Raw genomic sequence first — 21,305 nt, forward strand, 5'->3', positions numbered from 1 at the left:
AACATTATTTTGAGTAAAAACAAACTCTTCTGGAGAGACCCCCCTTCCCCACAGGTCAGGCTGCTCAAATGTCCACCATATCTAGCAATGCAGAGAGATGGAGCTCAGAGGCGACTTCCTCTTCCCTTGAACTCTGGATCAGCCTTTCCAGGTGCGTTAGCCGTTCGGTCAGACATGTTCCTGTCACCTCTGACAGCTGCAGTTGCTCCCTTGTCATGTCATTCTATTTGAATAAAAAAGAAACTAAAGAGTTCTGGGATGTCAATAAACCACGACCTATTCTCTGTGAAGTGGGTAGATCTGGATCATGTTAGAAACCTCATCTGAGTAGTCATTTATTTTTTAGAGGGAAAAATTACCAATTGCACATCCTTCCAGCCTCATTTAGCTTGTACAATCAGCTGGTATCTGCACATAGACCGTCTGCCTTTGTATTCTATCATGAACGATTTCCAGTGTCAGTCATCTTTCACCCAGGCTGGAATGCAGTGGTGTAATCATAGCTCACTGCAGCCTCAAACTCCTGGGTTCAAGTGATCGTCGCAGCTCAGCCTCCTGAGTAGCTGGGACAACAGGCATGCCCTGGCTAATTACTTATTGTAGAGATGAGATCTCTTTTATGTTGCCCAGGCTGGACTCAAACTCCTGGGCTCAAGTGATCCTCCCTTCTCAGCCTCCCAAAGTGCTGGGATTACAGGCATGAGCCACCGCACCCAGCCAGTCATTTTTAGAAAATATCATTGTCAAGGGCTGTGAAGTATTCTATCGCATGAATGTATTATAATTGTTTAATCAGACTCCCATCTTCAGATATTTAGTCTTTTTCTACTTTTGTACAGTATAACTAATACTATAGTAAACATTTTTATACATTAGTTTTAGTGAATATCTGCTAATTTCTTTAGGTCAGAATTGGTAATTCAAAGGGTATGAATATTTTAAAAATATCTGCCAAACTGATAAATGGAAACAGTATGTCATTTTAATTTGCTTTTCCCCCCTACTGAAGAGCTTCCTAAAGCCAGTCCAGGAGCACAGTTTTTACCTGTCCGGTGGCACATATCTGTGATTAAAACTCTGTTTTTGCATCTTTAACTACTGAAGGAAGAATGGTAAGTAAGTAAAAAGACCTTAGGGTTTGGAGCCAGTTGGATCTGGCTCTGAGTAAGCAACCCTAACCACTCACTACTGGAATACCCTTGAGTGAGGCATTGACTTCCGGGAGCTTACCTTCCTCATTCATTAATTTTCCTCAAGAAAAACTAATCCCAGATTGGCTGGGCACCGTGGCTCATGCCTGTAATCCCAGCACTTTGGGAGGCCAAGGTGGGCGGATCACCTGAGGTTGGGAGTTCGAGACCAGCCTGACCAACACGGAGAAACCCTGCGTCTACTGAAAATACAAAATAAGCCAGGCGTGGTGGCACATGCCTGTAATCCCAGCTACTCAGGAGGCTAAGGCAGGAGAATCACTTAAACCCGGGAGACGGAGGTTGCACGAGCAGAGATCGCACCATTGCGTTCCAGCCTGGGCAATAAGAGCAAAACTCCATCTCAAAAAAATATATAAAAAGAAATGAAAATAGAAAAATTAATCTCAGAAGAGAGCTCTGGGTAATCCCAAAGCTCAGACAAAATTTGCTCTGACAGAAGCTGCTGTCATCACCTTAATGCCCTTAACTACACATCAGCAGCTACAGGTCTTATTCAGTTCTTAAGAATATTTCAATTCTATTATTTATTTCATAGGCAGAAACTCAAAATCACTTGGGTCTCTATAACAATGATATGATAAAAGTTAAAAAAAAGGTCTAATTTTAGCTAATAATTTGTTGGTCATCACAACATCATAGGATAAATTTTCCCCAGCCATTCTCTCAATCTTTAATTCTTATGTAAATGACAAACATACTTTCTTCTCACCTGTGGGCTAGTAGTTATAGGTATTTTCATCACAGATTCAATATTGTGAAAAATGGACACTAGAGTCTGAGGAAGATAGAGGGGAAGGGAAGTTAAATCCGTGAATGCTCCTGAGTCTTCAGACAACCATTGCTGAAGTTGATCTTCAAACCTGAAACAATTTATGATCATAAAAATATTTGAGCATCAGGAAGTTAACAATTGTTCATTAATCTTCTATATATACTTGAGAACTTTTTGAGCCTCTTCTTTTTAATTTTATTAATTAATTTATTTTTTCCGACGGAGTCTCACTCTGTTGCCCAGGCTGGAGTGCAGTGGGGTGATCTCGGGTCCATGCAACCTCTGCCTCCCAGGTTCAAGTGATTCTCCTGCCTTAGCCTCCTGAGTAACTGGGATTACAGGCACATGCTGCCACGCCCAGCTAATTTTTTGTACTTTTAGTAGAGATAGGATTTTACCATATTGCACAAGCTGGTCTTGAACTCCTGACCTCAGGTGATCTGTCCACCTCAGCCTTCCAAAGTGCTGGGATTACAGGCGTGAGCCACTGTGCCCAGCCAATTTTATTATTATTATTTTTGAAAAGGTCTTGCTCTGTTGTCCAGGCTGGAATGCAGGGTCACGATCTTGGCTTACTGCAACCTTGACCTCCCAAGCTCAAATGATCCTCCCACCTCAGCCCCCCAAGTAGTTGGGACTACAGGTGCACACCACCACACCCAGCTAATTTTTGTGGAGACCGGGTTTTGCTGTGTTGCCAGGCTGGTCTCCAACTCCTGTGGTCAAGTGATCTGCCCACCTAGACCTCCCAAAGTGCTAGAATCATAAGCATGAGCCACCTGCCCACCTCAGCCTCCCAAAGTGCTGGGATTATAGGCATAAGCCACCACACCCAGCCTTAAGCCTTTGCTTTTTACTAAGAATGTAAGAGATGACATCAACTGAGAAGTAGAAATGTACTTATTGAAAATTTCATAACTTCCTATGATAAAGCTTAATTTAAAAAAAGAACTAGGCTGGGCGCGATGGCTCACGCCTGTAATCTCAGCACATTGGGAAGCCAAGGCAGGCAGATCACCTGAGGTCAGAAGTTTGAAACCAACCTGACCAACACGGTGAAGCCCCATCTATACTAAAAATATAAAAATTAGCCAAGTGTGATGGCAGGTCCCTGTAATCCCAGCTACTCAGGAGGCTGAGGCAGGAGAATTGCTTGAACCTGGGAGCCGGAGGTTGCAGTGAGCCAAGACTGTACCATTGCACTCCAGCCAGGGCATGAGAGCAAAACTCCATCTCAAAAAAACAAACAAAAAACTTCCCTTTAATTTACAAATCCAATTTATATTTAATGAAAAAGGTGGCATTAATCCGAAAACAACTGCTTCTGTGTGTTACTTAACATTACTTGTAATTGTCTTGTTTGGCTTATCTTCTTTTTATTTACTTTGGTTTTATGCATCTATAATTATTCTGACATTTTCCAAATGTGTGGATTGCTGCTTATAACTTACAATTAACTCAAAATAATATCCCACTGCCACCTAACATACTCCAGAGCTGTCTACTTTCATATACCGGTCTTTTCAAGAAAAACAATCTTGGCCAGGTACAGTGGCTCATGCCTGTAATCCCAGCACTTTAGGAAGCTGAGGCGTGTGGATCAGGAGTTCAAGACCAGCCTGGCCAACACGGTGAAACCCCATCTCTACTAAAAATACAAAAATTAGCCACGCATGGTAGCAGGAACGTGTAGTCCCAGCTACTTGGGAGGCTAAGGCAGGAGAATCACTTGAACCTGGGAGGCGGAGGTTGTAGTAAGCCAAGATTATGCCATTGCACTCTAGCCTGGGCAACAGAGCAAGACTCTTAATTAAAAAAAAAAAAGAAAGAAAGAAAGGAGAAAAGATCTCATCTAAAACCACTTATAGACACTGATTCTAGAAATTGGACACATTCATTCATTCTTCCAACACATATTTATCAAGCCTCCTCCAAACGCTAGGCATCATCCTAGGTACAAGGAATATTGCACTGAAACAAAACAGGCCCTGCCCTAAGCAATTTATCCTTTAGTGAGGGGAGACAGACAAGGAACACATAACAAGAGAAACGGTCTGAGGAAGAGAAAGACAAAGCCGGGCCATGGAAACAGGAAGGTCGGGGATGGGCAAGGAGGGCCTAACAGAAGCAGACATTTGAGCAGAGATCTGAAGTGCGTATGCGATCAGCCATGGGGATGCTGGGGAGAATGGAGGGGCTGGATAATCACAGACAAAAGGAACAGCAAACTCAAAGGCCCAACTGTGAGCTGCTCGCCATGTTCAAGGATGGAGCAGAGGTCAGAGAGGAAATGTGGGACAGATCACTCCGGGCCTGGCCACCCTTGTAAAATCTGCCTTTCATTCCAGTAAAAGAAGGAAACCACCGAGAGGCTGTGAGCAAGCAAGTGACCCAACCTCCATCTTAACTCACCTGAAAGGCACCCACCAGGTCTACCAAGACTAAACGACAGCCTACTATAATAATCCAGAAGGAAGATGACAGCGGCTTGAGCCAAGTGGTAGCCATGGAAGCCGTAACAACTGGTCCAATTGTGAATACATTTTTAATAGAGCCAACAGGATATGTGAGTGGGATGATGTGAGAGGATGATTCCAAGCCACCTGATCTAGGCAGCTGGAAGGATGGAGCCGCCATCAACAGAGACGACCAGCAAAGGAAGGGGTTGGTTAGTAGAAAGTCAGGAACTGGATTTGGGATATGTTAACTTTGCAGTGGCTACCAGACATCCAGCAGATGCCTAATGAAGATTTCAAAGAAGCAGTAGGATGTTCCAAGTCTGGAGTTCACAGGTTTGAGATACAAATTTGGAGTTGTCAGACTATTGATGTTATTTAAAAATCCATGGACCTGGATGAAATCTCTGAGGAATAGGTACAGATGATGCAGAGGAGAAGCTGAGAGAATGAATCCAGGGGGCAGCTGCGGGATAAGGAGGAACCAGCAGGGTAGGAGGGGACATGCAGACATCCTAGGAGCAAGGAGGGGAGGAGCAAGTATGGGATGCTGCCAGGGACTGGAGTTCACGGTCATGTTCAGCCCTGAGCTGGCTGCAGGAGGCTGGGAAAGAAGGCTGAGGAAGTGAGTGTCACAAGCGTTTCTGAGTTTTACTATTATGAGGGCAGAAACATGGAGTGGTGGCTAAAGAGGGAAATGGGCCCAAGATAGGGAGAAATGCGGCATGTTTCATGCCTGTGTGTTGCTGATGGTACCATTAGGATGGGGAGGGGTGGTAACACAAGAGGGATCCCATGGAATGAATGTCCTTGGGAGAGCAGGAGATGAGATCCCAGCCCAGGGAAGGACTGACTTTGACTAAGAGCTGGATGGTTCCCTTCTAGCAACAAGAGGGGTTAGGAAGGGGGTACAGGGAGGGTGCTGGATGTGGCTGGGAGGGAAGGGAAGGCAGAGGATAAGCTGTGGAAGGTCCCTCATTCCTGGTTCTACTTCTCAGTAAAATGGTAAACATGGCCATCGGATGAAAGCAAAGGTATGCATGGGAGGGAGGGATGTGGGCAATGCAGAGAAGGGGCAGCCCAGCTGCTGCCTAGTCACAGCATGGGACGAGCCACCCAAGGGCAGGGTGCCTGTGGCCAGCCATACTGTTCAGCACTCACCATCTTCTGAGTAGACTCAGCCACATGAATTTCCCACAAAAACTTAACACTGACTTTCAATAATAAATAATAAATGAAATTCACTTCAATATAAAACAGTTAAAAACATACTACCTATTGTACTGCTTCTGTCTTCAAAGAGCTTTTAAACAGTCACACCACTACAACTGCTGCTAATAACCCACCGGCCCTTCTCCATCCTGGTTGTCTTGTATCATCAATCAAGCAATAGCCAGTCTCCCCTCCCAGCATCAAGTGGACTAAACAAGACACATGAATTCGAAGGAAGTGGACTTCACCTCTTGTTCTCCTCTTTCTCCAGCAGCAGACTGCTCGACAAACACTGCGTCAGGCGCTCCTCAGCAGAAGCTCCTCGCATCAGATCCTCTGTGCTGGGAATCCTCCCCTCTCGACCACACTCTGTGCTCCTCTTCCAGTTACCGTCCATGTGAAGCAATGGTATGGGAAAATTGTTTGCAGAAGCATGAAAAGTCTTTATTCCCAAACTGTAAGTACATGATTTGAAACGCTTATGGTCAAGAGAAAATATCTCTACAGCATCACGTAAAGCATATAGATAAACTGCACATGTGCGTTAACATGTAAGAACAGGTGCCTTAGACACGTGCCCTCCTGGGACAGCTCATGCTGGCCTGGCCTGCTTCCAAGCTTCCCCCAAGTCAGGGAGTAGGGCAAAGAGGGAAGGCAGCCCCTGCACCGTGGTGACCCTCATGCACAGAGGCATCGAGACTGCCTGTTCCTCTTGGAAGCTTCTGCTCTCACGAGGCAGCTTTTGGAGCTTCTCTGCTTCATGTTTTCCTTCCCACCCCAGGGTTCCAGATTCTGTTTTTCCCTAATATTGGCAAGGTCCTTATTTTTTATATTTAGCTTTGGAAGTAATGTTTACAAATGATGAGAGAAGGCATCTAACATTGTTCTCTAAACATATGCCAGTGTTTGTCCTTTCCGCACTAATTTCACTTTTGTCACATATGGTTCTGTTTCTTGACTCCTTATTCTGATCCATTCATCTATTCTGGCTTCCCCACGTGGTTTTAAGTACTGGAGCTCTTTCTATGTTTTGATACCAGGCTGAGCAAACCTTGTTAGGCTTATTTAAAACTTTCTTAGTAATTGTTGAGTATTTTCTTACCCTGAGGAATTTTAGAACTTATCAACACCAGAACTGACACCTTCACAGCATCGTATCCTCCTGTAAACAACCTAATCTGAACCTCAATGGCTCAGGTTTCCTTTGCACATGCAGGCCCTGAGAAACTCGTATGTTGTGAATGAGGCTTTTTTTTTCTTTTTTTTTACATGTTGTGGGTCTGTCTATCTGATCAACTTGCTGAATTCAGAATGGTTCTATGGGCTTGACTGCCGATTATCTTGGACTGACAACCGTAGTGTCTGGAAATGACAGTTTCTCCTTCCTTTTGGTGTTTGTGCTTGTAGCCCACATCCCTGTGCTGGTCAGAATTTACAAGACAATAGTGAATAGCAGCCAGGACAACAGGCTGGTTCTGACTCCAGTGTTCCTAATGGTCTACCAAGAAGCATGATCCCACCCCCCCCCCCCACCTTTTGGTAGTTTTATGTTAGGTAGCCTTATCAGGTTAGGACCTTTTTTTTTTACTCAAGCTAAAGAAATGACCCAAAATAAAGCAATTTTATTGGGAATGGGTATAAGTTTTAAGAAATGTATTTCAACACCTGCTACAATGGCCACTTATTTTTGTATTCTGGCAACAGATTACATTAATAGATTTTCACTGTTACTGTTTTTCCTGAGAGAAAGCATACTTGTGAACTTTTTAGGTACTGTGCTTTAGAACCAGATTTGGAAGTGAGATGAAATGTCAGCTGTATTCTCCTGGTTAGGTTGATTTCAGGGTCAGGTTTGCCTGATAAATGAAGTGAAATGCGTCTAACTTTGCTCTAGAAGAGTTTCTACTGCATGGGAATGACCTGTTCCTTGAGGGTTTGTCACAATCTGCTCACAATGGACTGGATTTGGCATGTAGGATGTTAATTTCTGTGTACTTTGGAAGAAAAATACAGTTTAGCAAGCAACAGAAACATACTGAACGTGAATCTCACCGTCCGTCTCCCAGCTGTAGCTCCTTCTGTGTCTGCAATCTGGCTTGTTCCCATGACAAAGGAACATCATATTTTTTCAAATGGTTTTTAAAAAAATATACACATATCTGACCATCTTCACTCAGCGCCTCTGAGAAAACAATACAAAAACAGATAAAGAGATAAGTCTGGGCAACACAGCAAGCCCCTGTCTCAAAAAACAAAAAGGAAACCAGGTAAAAATAATATATAAAGAGCAGCAGGTGGCCATTTGGCATGTGCTTAAATTCACTGATTTAAGGGCAAGTCCTTCAATTAATTATTATGTGACTTCCATACTTTAATTAAATAGGCTCCCAGTGTCCATGCGTCACCCAAAGTCCAGACAGGCTGATATCCAGACTGGCAGGGCCGGTAAGAACTACTCAAAAGCCACAGAATCCTCTCTAAGAGCCAGCCTAGGAAGCCTGTTTCAGGGAGGTGAGTTCAGGCTCTACTGGAACCTTCTTAGCTTGTTTTCAATGTTTCTAAGTCACTGACTTGAAGGAGGAAGGCCTAAGGAAAAGAAGGGTAGGGACTCGAGAGAAAAGAAATATCAAGTAAACATCGTCCTTTGCAGAGACTGTACCAGAAAGTCTTGTGAGGCGCTGATCGCACTGCACCGAGGTCTAACTACCTGATGTAACAGGAAGCCGGGGGGGTGTCCAGTCTCTCAGCTTGTGGTTGATACACAAGGCGATGAGATCATCCCATGGGATGTCCATGACGGAAGGGCCTGCCCCATGGACTGCGGAGGGGCTCGTGCTCTTCCACCTATGGTAGGTTCTGCAGAGCAGGTTCTCCACCTGGGACTGGAGGACAGGCTGCGTCTGGCACGAGCTGGGGATCTGAGAGGCGTACTGCACAACCATGGAGCACACGGGGAGCCAGGGGGCTGGGGAGAAAGTGCCTCATTAGTTACAGGTTTGGCCAAAGTACAGGTGAAAATGTGTATGAAAATATTTTTAACTCTATTTTCTTAGGAGAAGGCAACTGTAAAGTTGAGAAGTCTGCTTTCTAAACACAGCGGAACCACAGTTGTTGAGGGCAAGAGCAGCTTGCTCCCAGGGTTTAGGTGAGGGATGCAGACAGTCCCCCTAAACAGTGTTGATAGCAAAGGCACACCATACCCAGAAACTCTGCTTGTGCCTAGGAATCTGTATTGTAACAGGCACCCAGGTAAGTCTGGTATACGTTGTCTTGGCTTATTTTGGTGAACCCCAACCTAGTCAGAACACTAAGGGCTTGTGGTGAGTGGTTCGCTTCCCTTTGGGTTCCTTCAGTGAGCATGGGTTAGAGGTACTACAGACCACACCCCACAGTTTAGAAGGGCACCTGAGGCCCAAATGGGAGGAGTGTCTATGCTAATGCCATGACTTCCACCACATAAGCAGCTCATTCCCTGCTGACAGTGTCTGCATGGGAAGGAGCAGCCCCATGCCACACTGGGCTTGAGCCAGCCAGATGGCCTATAGGATCTGTGTCAAAGCAGCTCAGAGACCTCAGCCAGGAACAGGGGCACAGCCAGAGCCACAGAACAAGACTTCTTTGACAAAGAAGTAACATTAAATCGGCACTGAGTGCCATGGCTGTGGCTTGGGGATAGGGCTACATGGTCCCCATGCTCTTTGCCCCTGACTCGTCTGTTTTGAAAACAGGGACCATGTGAGGCAGGCAGGACAGGATCAGGGTTGGTGTTCCTCCCAGTACCACCTGCCACTTTCCTCCTGAGGAGAGTGAACTCCCATGGACTGCTGTGTCGGTCAGGAAAGGCCAACAGCCCCCACTTCACAAAACCCAGCTTGTTCTGACCTGTGAACCCAAAGGAAGGTGCAGGCAAGCACACCGTGGGGACACCCCATGTGCCCAGTGAAGGTGGATGCGCACCCTCACACTGGTGCCCAACACCTGCCGGGTGGTCACTACGGTGAGAAGGAAGCCTGAGGCTCGGCTGCAGCCACTCACCGCTCCTCCCAGCACAAGCACTTACCCTCCAGGGGCGGAAGGTCCATCTGCGGAAGCTGGAACCCGAGCACAGCCTGCTTCAGCCAGGCCAGGTGCTCTGGGGCATTCCAGTGCAGGTGAGGAAGCAGCCGACTGCCCCCCGCCTCGGCAAACTCAGTGACAGGCCAGGACAGGTCACACAGCTGTTCAGAGGACACCACGGAAGCCAGGAACTGCAGCACACTGTTAAACAGCTCAATGATGGCACCAGGCTCCTGCGAAGGAAGGCCACCCAGACGCCTCTCTCTTCTGTCATGGAAAAAGCGGCCACTAAACTCACGGCCAACCCCATCTTCGACGTACTGAATGAGAGTCTGGCAGCAAAGGTCAAGGGAATGGGGGCAGTGGGAAACCAGCCACTGCACCGCTTGCAAAACCTGAGAGCAAAGACATTCAGAAAAGACTTGGTTGAACAATTCACACTGTTTTTCAAAAACAGCTTTCTGAAACAGCTTGATCCCCTAAGGCTGCCCACAGCAGGTAACACCAGAGTACCGGGCTCCCAACTGTGGTAAGAAGGGGAACAGAAGTGTCCTCTGCAGTTGAGTTTAGCCTTCTAGGGCTCTGGAGACATGTCCAGCAGAGGAACTAATGAGGGGCCCCCAGATCCCATTTGGCCTGAGGAGGAATGTGACCTGCATGCTCACCCCCCTGGAAGGGCCCAGGCCCTCAGGAAACCAGCCCTGAACAACCCCTTCACCATGCACGGAAATGGAAGCCACGTCTTCTGACTTTTGGAAGGACTAACAGCTTCACTATGTGCCAAGATGCCGTCACACCATATATTTATCTTACTTCCTGTAGTTATTTTAATTCTTGGCACTTCCTTCTCTAAATTGTTAGCAAAGCCTCCCGCTGCCTTTCTTTTTTTCTTTTGAGAAGGGGGTCTCCCTGTGTTGCCCAAGCTAGTCTCCAGCTCTTGGGCTCAAGCAGTCCTCTTGCTTCAACCTCCCAAGCAGCTGAGATTACAGGTTTGAGGAGACACCATGCCCAGCTTCAGACTTCCTTTTCAAAGGAAACATCAAATAACATTATTTCTTAATATATTGAGAGGACAATCACCCTAGAAAAATAATTTCTATATCTGACCTTCAAATATAAGATATGTTCATATTTTAAATTCATAGAAATAAAAACACTAAAAAATTTTACATGAACAATTTAATTTGCAGATAGCAGGACTGGGCAAATTTCATCTTTTGATTTCTGCTTATGTTTTTGGAAAGTTCTATAAACCACACACCTGCTGCCAGGTGCAGTAGCATACCACAGTAGTCCCATATACTTGGGAGGCTGAAGTGGGACGACTGCGTGAGCCCAGTAGTTTGAAGCTGCAGGGAGCTATCATGCCACACTGGGTGACAGAATAAAACTCTGTCTTAGCTGGGCGCGGTGGCTCACGCCTATAATCCCAGCACTTTGGGAGGCCGAGGCGGGTGGATCATGAGGTCAAGAGATCAAGACCATCCTGGTCAACATGGTGAAACCCCGTCTCTACTAAAAAATACAAAAATTAGCCGGGCATGGTGGCGCGTGCCTGTAATCCCAGCTACTCGGGAGGCTGAGGCAAGAGAATTGCCTGAACCCAGGAGGCGGAGGTTGCGGTGAGCCGAGATCGTGCCATTGCACTCCAGTCTGGGTAACAACAGCGGAACTCCGTCTCAAAAAAAATAAAAATAAAAATAAAAATTAAAACTCTGTCTTAAGAAAAACACAAATGCTAATATACGCTCAATTCCAGATACAGCAAAAGGGAAAAAAATCAAAATACCTTGACAGACCGTTAAAAATGGTGAAGGCTTACCTTAGTTGAACCCTGTAGATCATTAGTGGACTCAGGGATCTCCGTAACAGTGTAATCTGAAATCAGCTTGGCTGAAACCAAGTCCTGCAGCATCAGACCTTTAAGAGAAAGAGATGAAGGTCACACACATTCTGCTCTCAGCACACCTGCTGACACAACTCACTGTGCTGACCACCCCAGTCCTGCAGTGGACAGTCCTATAAGGGTCGCTGTCTCAGTGATTCCAGACCCCACACTACTGGACCATTCTCAGACCAAGCATCCACCCCTTTATTAAACAATGCTGGTTCATAAACAAGACTTCCTTCACAAACCTTCCTCTACTTCCTTCTCAATGGCATCCCCTCCTGAGCTGGGCACAAGAACCACCAGCGGAAGTGCAGGCTGGAAGGGCTTGGCCTGCAGGAGCTGCTTCAGCTGCAGCAAGGCCGACAGCCAGTACACGTCCTCCTCTGCCACGTCCTCACTCCTCACTTTGGGGGGAAGCAGCAGCATGAGCCCACTGGCTCCCAGGAGGTCCTTCTGCGTCTCCACGGCATCAATGGCGCCATCACTCAGGGCGCCATGGGTCACCTGCAAGCGCATCAAGATCATCAGGATAGACGCACCACAGGACACATCAGCAGTGACGCATCTGCCCCAGAGCAAGTGCAGCCAAAGCTCTCCATGCGCTAAATACTGACTGCACTCCAGACAGGCTTCCAAGGGCACAGCTGGGCATACCCTACAGTTGTCTTACTTCCTGCAGTTATTTTCATTCCTGGCACCTCTTTCCCTAAATCTAATTGTTAGCAAAGACCCCTCCAACATTTTTTTTTTTTTTTTTTTTGGAGAAGGGGGTCTTTTTATGTTGCCCAGGCTGGTCCTGAACTCCTAGGCTCAAGCAGTCCTCCTGCTTCAGCCTCCTGAGTAGCTGAGATTACAGGTTTGAGGGGCCACCAAGCCCAGCTTCAGACTTCCTTTTTAAAAGAAGTATCAAATAACATTCTTTCTTCATATATCCAGAGGACAATCGCCCTAGAAAAATAATTTCTATATCTGACCTTCAGATAGAAAACGTATTCATATTTTTTCTTTTTTTTTTGAGACGGAGTCTCACTCTGTCGCCTAGGCTGGATTACAGTGGCACAATCTCAGCTCACTGAAACCTCTGCCTCCTGGGTTCAAGCAATTCTGCCTCAGACTCCCGAGTAGCTGGGACTACAGGCGCCCACAGCCATGCCCAACTAATTTTTGTATTTTTAATGGAGATGGGGTTTCACCATGTTGGCCAGGCTGGTCTTGAACACCTGACCTCAAGTGATCAGCCCTCCTTGGCCTACCAAAGTGCTGGGATTACAGGCGTGAGCCACTGCACCTGCCCATGTTCATATTTTAAATTCGTAGTAACAAAAACAACGGAATTAATGCAACAGAATTAGTGTAAGAAATGGCCAGTTCAACAGGTAATTTAGTCTCCAGCTAGAATTGTGTTTTGACTATATTACTAGAATTTTAATTAACCTTAAACAGGTATGAAAACAGTTAAAACTAGACAGTGGCTCATGCCTGTCATCCCAGCACATAAGGAGGCCGAGGCAGAACTGTGTGAGGCCAGGAGTTCAAGACCAGCCTGGGCAACATAGCAAGACCCCATCTCTACAAAAATAAACAAAACTTTAAGCCCATAATAACATAAAGAGGGAAGGCAAGCCAGCAGCAGATGAGGGATTCTGATACATTTCTAGAAAGCAGCAAGCAGATGGGTCCAATCTCTGGGTCAGGGAAGCAGAGGAAGCCACACCTAAAGGCTGCAGCTGTGGGTGTGGAGGGAGCCAGGTTGACTGAGCCTGCAAAAGCCCTGTATATCCAGGCCCTGCAGACACCAGGAGCCAAAGGTGAAGTTCAGAGCCTGGCCCTATAGGCACCCACCACTGCAGGCAACCTTATGCACAACCAGTCCCCCGGGCCCCTGAACAGGAGTCCTGAGAGGATCCAGACACAGGGGCGTGATCAGGCACAGTGGAAGGGACTCGGTGTCAAACCACTCCCGACCCTACCCTGAGAATACCAGCAGCTCTCCAGGAAGCAGAAGGCACAAGTTCTTTCCAGAAAGCCTGAACAGTCTAGGGACCAGACACGCAGATCCAGACATCTGGGAGTCCCTCCGAAAAGGCTGGCTTTCCATTTAACTACCTCCCACCCCACCCCAAACACAGAACTTCCTCGCCAGCCTTGTAGGGCCTCACTCAGTTATAGACAGACAGCCTTGGGTAAGGCATCTGAGGAGAGCCTCCAACATAAAAGAGATAAACTAGAATAACAGAAGAGGGCGGGGAAAAAAAAAGGAACCAGATAATGCATGAACTGAAGAAAACTTAGACCCCCAAAACCCTAAAAAGATAAGATGATGCATCCAAAAAATAAGATGCTATGAAAAAGTCAACGTAAGAAGAGGAAATAATATATATGGAAGAAAAAAATCAGTAGAACTACTGGAAAATGAAGTCAAGGAAATCTTCCAGAACATAGTAGGAAGAGGTAAGATTGAAAATAGGATAGAAAGGATAAGAAACTCAAAGGATCAAATGATGAGGTCTAACATCTATCTAACAGAGGCTCAAGAGAGAAAAGAAAACAGAGATTGGGCATGATGGCTCACACCTGTAATCCCAGCACTCTGGGAGGCCGAGGCAGGCGGATCACGAGGTCAGGAGATCAAGACCACCCTGGGCAACATGGTGAAACCCTGTCTCTACTAAAAATACAAAAATTAGCCGGGCATGGTAGCGTGAATCTGTAGTCCCAGTTATTCGGGAAGCTGAGGCAGGAGAATCGCTTGAACTCAGCAGGCAGAGGTTGCAGTGATCCAAAATTGCGCCATTGCACTCCAGCCTAGGCAACAAGAGCGAGACTCCATCTCAAAAAAATAAATAAACTGTGAGTGTCATAAAAACATGACTGCTAAGCCCTGCACAGAGAAGGAAGTCCAGTGCCAGGCATGACAAAGTGAAGTTCTAGGATGCCATGAACAGAGAAAAAAGGCTTCTGGAGAGAAACAATACCAGGGCACACAGAAAGGAACAGGAACAGTCTCAGACTCCACCTCAACAGCAACAGTGGACGCTAGGTGACAGTGGAGCAAAACTGAAAGGAAATAATTTTCTTCTTTTTTTGAGACAGGGTCTCCCTCTGTAATCAAGGCTGCAGTGCAGCGGTGCGATCACAGCTCACTGTAGCCTCGAACTCCCGGGTTCAAGCAGTCTTCCCACCTCAGCTTCCCAAGCTCCAAGAACTACAGGAACAGATAATTTTGGGGTTTTTTGTTGTTTTTTGTTTTTTGAGACAGAGTCTTGCTTCTGTTGCCCAGGCTGGAGTGCAATGGCCCGATCTCAGCTCACCGCAACCTCCGCCTCCCGAGTTCAAGCAATTCTCCTGCCTCAGCCTCCTGAGTAGCTGGGATTACAAGCACGCACCACTACGCCCAGCTAATTTTTGTATTTTTAGTAGACGGGGTTTCACCATGTTGGTCAGGCTGGTCTCAAACTCCTGACCTCGTGTGATCCGCCCACCTCAGCCTCCCAGAGTGCTGTGATTACTGGCGTGGGCCACCGTGCCAGGCGAATTTTTGTATTTTTTATACAGGGTTTCACCACATTGCCCAAGATGGTCTCAAACTCCTGTACTCAAAACAATCCGCTTACCTTGGCTTCCCAGAGTGCTGGGATTACAGGTGTAACCCACTATGTACGGCCAGGGAAGTAATTTCCTACCTATAATTTTACAAACGTAGCTAAACTACGAAGCAAATACAAGAATAAAATAAATCTTTTTTTCTTTCCCCCAGCCTAAGTTATTTTGTCAATAAAATCATTTTTGCTGGGTGCAGTGGCTCACGCCTGTAACCCCAGCACTTCGGGAGGCCAAGGTGGACGGATCACGAGGTCAGGAGATCGAGACCATTCTGGCTAACACGATGAAACCCCATCTCTACTAAAAATACAAAAAATTAGCCGGGCGTGGTGGCACACACCTATAGTCCCAGCTACTCAGAAGGCTGAAGCAGGAGAATCGCTTGAATCCAGAAGGCAGAAGTTGCAGCAAGCCAAGATCGCACCACTGCACTCCAGCCTAGGCGACAGAGCAAGACTCTGTCTCGAAAAAAAATAAATAATAATAAATCATTTTTATAAGGGAAAGGACTCAGAAAATTCCCCTCCCATGACATGTACCATCCAACAAGGGGCTGAACCAAGAAAAAATACCACAGCTGCTGCTAATGGCAACACTGAGCAAGCACTTGGCCTGTGCCAGGCATTGTCCTATGCAGTCTGCGTGTGCAGACTCACTCCGTCCTCAAGAGCCAGATGAGCATCTCCAGCACACAGCACCTGCGCAGGCTTGGGCAATTTCTTTTGGCTTTGCTGAGTAAAACAGGACAGTAAGTAACTATCCATACATAGGTGGCAGAGACGTTAGGGAACTTGCCCAAGGTCACAGAGCTTCCAGGTGGAGGAGCAGGGACATGTGCTTGCAATGATGGCATGACGGCACATGCTGCCTGGATGGAGACCAGCCCACAGATGAGGGTTCCAGGACACAGGGAATATGGATGGATCGGAATATGGAAGTGACAGAACATTTGGAAAACTACCGAGATATACACAGCAACCCCCCCACCCCGCCCTGTAAAAATCAAAGCGATAAAGAGAACTATGTTAAGTGAGACAATAAGGCAACTCCAGTTCTTGCAGGAAAAAAATAATTGTGGTCATAGAAAGAACACTACTGGTTCTGAGGCGAATAGAGTCACAGAGCCCATTCGCTGGAGTGGGCTCACAAAGTGACAGTGTAGCCATCCTGGGAAGACGTGGAAGGCTGACTGGGATGACGGCACAGGAGGCCACTCTGCACCTAGTGTGGTATGCAGCAGCCACGAGGTCCCCGACTCCACCTGGTGTCCGTGCCCACGTGTGATCTCCTGCCCTGTGAGCTGGGCCTGGCCACTGCTAACGGACAGAAGCCAACAAAAGCAACAGGATGTCACTTCTAAGTGTAGGTTATAAAGGCACTCAGACTTCCAGCTTGGCTCACCTCTTGCTCACTCTGATGAAAGCCAGCTGCCATGCTGTCAGCTGGGGAGAGGCCCACGTGGCAGGAAGTGAGGAAGTCTCTGGCCACAGCCTGCAAGGAAGTGACGCCACCTGGATTCCTGACCCACAGAAATCTGATAACAGATGTCATTTTAAGCTGCTATGTTAGAGGTAATTTGTTATTTAGGAATAGGTAACTAATACATTTATATTAATGGGAAGTCAGCAGAGAACACTGAAATGGACAAACTGAGAAACAGCTGTTAAGTGTGTGATCTGGAAACATGAGAAAAATGAGGCCCTGAAGAAAGGAGTTGAGAGGAGAGAGGAGCTACTGTGTCTCATTTTAAATCACGTGGCGTTATTTGACTTGTTTTAAAGTACATGGAAGCGTTACTTTCATTAAAAATGAAAATGAAGGTAACAGGAACAGTAAACTAATTTCCAGGAGATGAAATATGACTTTGTAATCACAGGAAAGGGAAGAATGTGCACCAAGAAGTTACTGTCACCTCAGAACAGCAAAAGCATGGATGGCTCTTATCATCTTTACATTTCTTTTACATTTCCTCATTTTTTTTAAAGTTTTGTATACGGATTACATTTAGGAAACTCAATATATAGTATTAAAATAGAAAAATTAAAAAAGCAGGCTGGGTGCAGTGCCCACTGCTAAATTTGGCTGGCTTAAAAAAATAATTTTTAAAAAACACTAGAAATGACAGACATAATACTTGCTTCTGAGCCTCCCATAGTCTTTCAAAACCACGTTAGGGAATAAATAGTATTTGCATGATTCTAGTGATATCCTGGAGTAAGTGAAAGTAATGAAAACATAGAAGTAAACACAAAGCAATTATAATTCACCTTTATACACACGTTTACAGAAATCATCTGATCCCCTTTGCCGCTAAGCGAGTTGAAAAGCGAAAGCGTCCGAATCCCACCAGCATCGCTGCACGTGTCATCCACTGAGCCATCATCTCCCATGAACTTGACTTTCAACCAATTTGCCAGAATTCTATAGATTAAAAAAAAAAAAGAAAAACACTTAAGAATCCAATTCTAAATGTGAATTATAAAGACTTCCAGGAAAAGAAAAAAGTATCACACAGATGTAGGTCCAAAGTTACCAAATCTTACTATGAAGTTGACCTGCACAAAAGAGGCTGTCATTTAAAAATGGAGCAATCATCTTTACCTGTTCATAGGGTCTTACCGTCACCCAGGGTAGAGTGCGGTGGTACAAACTCAGCTCACTGTAGCAAGCAAACCTCCTGCCTCAGCCTCCTCAGTAGCCTGGACTACAGGCACGGGCCACCATCCTCTGCTAAGTTTTGTTAGTACAACACAGATGTTGCTCACGCTGGCTTCAAACTCCTAGGCTCGAGCAATCCCTCCACAGCCTGCCCAGTTGCTGAGATTACAGCTGTGAGCCACTGCACCTGGCTTCTACTTGTTCTTAATTGAGCAGGAGGGAGCACTCATAGAACCGGCTCATTCTAATATGACTTAAGATTCTGAGGCATTAAGAGTTTTAGCAACAGAAAACATCCCTAGAGTTTGAAATACATATTTTTTATGGATCAAATTTCTCACATCTGAGACCTTAAGAATTCCTAAGTGATATATGAACTTAGCAAATCACAAGACAGCTATTTTAAGAAATGAATCCTCAGCTGGGCATGGTGGCTCACACCTGTAATCCCAGCACTTTGGAAGGCCAAGGCAGGTGGATTGCTTGAGCCAGGAGTTCAAGACCAGCCTGGGCAACATGGCAAAACCGTCTTTACAAAAAAAAAAAAAAAAGTTACAAAACCTAGCCTGGCATGGTGGTGCGTGCCTATAGTCTGTTCCTCAGGAAGACCACTTGAGCCCAGGAGGTCAGGTTGCAGGGAGCCAAGATCGAATCACTGCACTCCAGCCTAGGGGATAGAGTGGGATCCTGTCTCAAAATTAAAAAAAAAAGGAAAAATGAATTGCCATTTAAATAATTTGAAAATGCCACAACACTCTTCTTTGTTCAGCTGTACTATGAGATGAACATCATGACTTTCTCTTTCTTTTTCCTTACTGCATGTGTTCCAAGCTTGCCTGGGATTTCTTTTTAAGTGAAAAAGTATTTTGGAATTAGATAATGGTGTTTAAAAAGAAATGTGTTCAGAGAACTTTGAACCCTCATACATCGCTGGTAGGAATGTTAAAGATGCAGCCACCATGGAAAGGTCTGGCAATTCCTCAAAGACTTAAACATATAGTTACCATACAATTAGCAATCCTTCTCCTAGCTATATAACCAAGAGAATTATAAATCACATGTCCACACAAATACTTACACCTGAGTATTCATAGCAGTCTTTTCACAGTAGCCAAAAAGTAGAAACCACCCAAATGCCTATCAACCGATAAATGGATAAATAAGGTATACTCACATAATGGAGTATTATTCAGCCACAGAAAAGAATGAAGCACTAACATATGCTTCAACGTGGAAAAGTCTAGAAAACATCCCATAGGGGAAAGGTACGATTCACAAAAGGCTACATATTATATGATTCAATTTATACAAGACGTCTAGAATAGGCAAAAATTTATGGAAACAAAGCAGATCAGTGGTTTCAGGCTGGGTATGGTGGCTCACATCTGTAATCCCAGCACTTTGGGAGGCCGAGGCAGGCAGATCACCTCAGGTGAGGAGTTCAAGACCAGCCTGGCCAATACGGTAAAACCCCATCTCTACTAAAAATACAAAAATTAGGCTGGGTGGTGTGCACCTGTAATCCCAGCTACTCGGGAGGCTGAGTCAAGAAAATTGCTTAAATCCGAGAAATAGAGGTTACAGTGAGCCGAGATCACACCACTGTACTCCAGCCTGGGCAACAGGGCAAGACTCCATCTCAAAAAAAAAAAAAAAGAATACGGGCTTTCTTTTTGAGTGAAATTTAACAGTGATGGTGGCAAAACCCTGTGGATATATCTAAAAATCACTGAAATGTACACTTCAAATGGGTGAAGTTTATGGTATGTGAATAACATTTCAATAAAGCTATCTTAAAAAGAAACTGTAAGCCGGTCGTCATGGTTCACGCCTGTAATCCCAAAACCTTGGGAAACCAAAGCACGTGGATTGCTTGAGCCCAGGAATTCAAGACCAGCCTGGGCAACATGGTGAAAACCCCATCTTTCAAAAAAGAAAAACCATTAGCCAGGCATGGTGGCACACGCCTGTAGTTTCAGCTACTCAGGAGGCTAAAGTGAGAAGGTCATTTGAGCCCAGGAGGTCGAGGCTTCAGTGAGTCATTATCACACCAGTGCCCTCCAGCCTAGGTGACAACAGAGCAAGACCCTGTCTCAGAAGAAAGAAACTGTAGTTGCTTCAAAACTATGACTTCTTGGCCAGGAGTAACGGATCACACCTGTAAGCTCAGCACTTTGGGAGGCTGAGGCGGGTGGATCACGAGGTCAGGATTTCAAGACCAACCTGACCAACATGGTAAAACCCCGTCTCTACTAAAAATACGAAAAAATTAGCCAGGCATGGTGGTGTGCGCCTGTAATCCCAGCTACTCAAGAGACTAATGCAGGAGAATCGCTTGAACTCAGGAGGCGGAGGCTTCAGTGAGCCGAGCCACTGCACTCCAGCCTGGGTGACAAAGTGAGACTCCAGCTCAAAAACCAGGAAAAAAAAAAAAAAGACTTCTGGCCAGGTGCAGTGGCTCACTCCTCCTTTGGGAGGCCCAGGCGAGTGGACTACAAGGTCAGGAGATTGAGACCAGCCTGGCCAGCACGGTGAAACCCCATCTCTACCAAAATACCAAAAAAAAAAAAAAAATTAGCTGGGTGTGGTGACATGTACCTGTAATCCCAGCTGCTTGGGAGGCTGAGGCAGGAAAATCACTTGAACCCAGGAAGCAGAGGTTGCAACGAGCCAAGATTGTGCCATTGCACTCCAGCCTGGCGACAGAGCGAGATTCTGTCTCAAAAAGACTTCTGTATTTTAGTTACAGGAAGTAAGACCGTGTCAATTTTTTTTATTTAAATGCCAAAAGTTTCTTCTGAATGGGAAAAAAATGAAACTATAGTAAACAAACTATAAACTATCTTACCGAAGAGTCTAAAGTAAAGCAGGTCTATCAATACCTTAACACAGCTTTAAATACTGTTGCCAAGTGACGTGGTTCAGATTTGTGTGCCCACCCAAAATCTCATGTTGGACTGTCATCCCCAGTGTTGAAGGAGGGGCCTGGTGGGAGGTGCTGTATCGGGGGTGGATCTCCCCCTTCCTGTTCTCATGACAGTGAGTTCTCATGAGATCCAGTGGTTTAAAAGTGCGCAGCACCTCCCACTGTGCTCTCTCTTCCTCTTGCTCCGGCTATGTAGGCCATGCCCGCTTCCCCTTCGCCTTCCACCATGATTGTGGGTTTCCTGAGGCCTCCCCGGCCATGCTTCTTGTACAGCCTGTGGAACCATGAACCAATTAAACCTCTTTATAAATTACCAAGTCTCAGATAATTCTTTAAAGCAGTGTGAAAACGGACTAATACACCAAGTTTATGGAATAAAAATGGAAATAATCAAATCTAAAGTTTCAACTTAAAATCCTGAGCAAAACAGACTGTAAATCCAAGCATTAAAACATTAAACCTATGCTTCAGAGTTCCCATCAGACATAAAAGGAACACCCGGCCCTGGCCCACAGCT

At 45.7% G+C, this 21,305-nt stretch overlaps 1 protein-coding gene across 2 annotated transcripts in view; it reads right to left on the minus strand.

The window, feature by feature from the left end:
• The window catches only part of LOC135271866 (germinal-center associated nuclear protein-like), a 52,427-nt gene continuing 31,122 nt past the window's right edge, over positions 1 to 21,305 (minus strand). Inside the window, exons 20-28 of one of the 2 annotated variants that reach the window (XM_064369888.1) lie at positions 17,472 to 17,625; positions 11,847 to 12,105; positions 11,533 to 11,630; positions 9,715 to 10,105; positions 8,362 to 8,619; positions 7,707 to 7,836; positions 5,903 to 6,109; positions 1,924 to 2,074; positions 1 to 223 (exon numbers count right to left, since the gene is read on the minus strand). In XM_064369888.1, coding sequence (XP_064225958.1) covers positions 65 to 223; positions 1,924 to 2,074; positions 5,903 to 6,109; positions 7,707 to 7,836; positions 8,362 to 8,619; positions 9,715 to 10,105; positions 11,533 to 11,630; positions 11,847 to 12,105; positions 17,472 to 17,625 — 1,807 coding nt within the window. In that variant the 3' untranslated portion in view covers positions 1 to 64. Of the gene's footprint in view, positions 224 to 1,422; positions 2,075 to 5,902; positions 6,110 to 7,706; positions 7,837 to 8,361; positions 8,620 to 9,714; positions 10,106 to 11,532; positions 11,631 to 11,846; positions 12,106 to 17,471; positions 17,626 to 21,305 lie in introns of those variants that run through there. The other variant, XM_064369886.1, reaches the window with a different exon arrangement.

Source organism: Aotus nancymaae, unplaced genomic scaffold (assembly GCF_030222135.1).
Source record: "Aotus nancymaae isolate 86718 unplaced genomic scaffold, 86718_ANA_hifiasm-v0.15.2.pri h1tg000094l, whole genome shotgun sequence".
NCBI lineage: Eukaryota > Metazoa > Chordata > Mammalia > Primates > Aotidae > Aotus > Aotus nancymaae.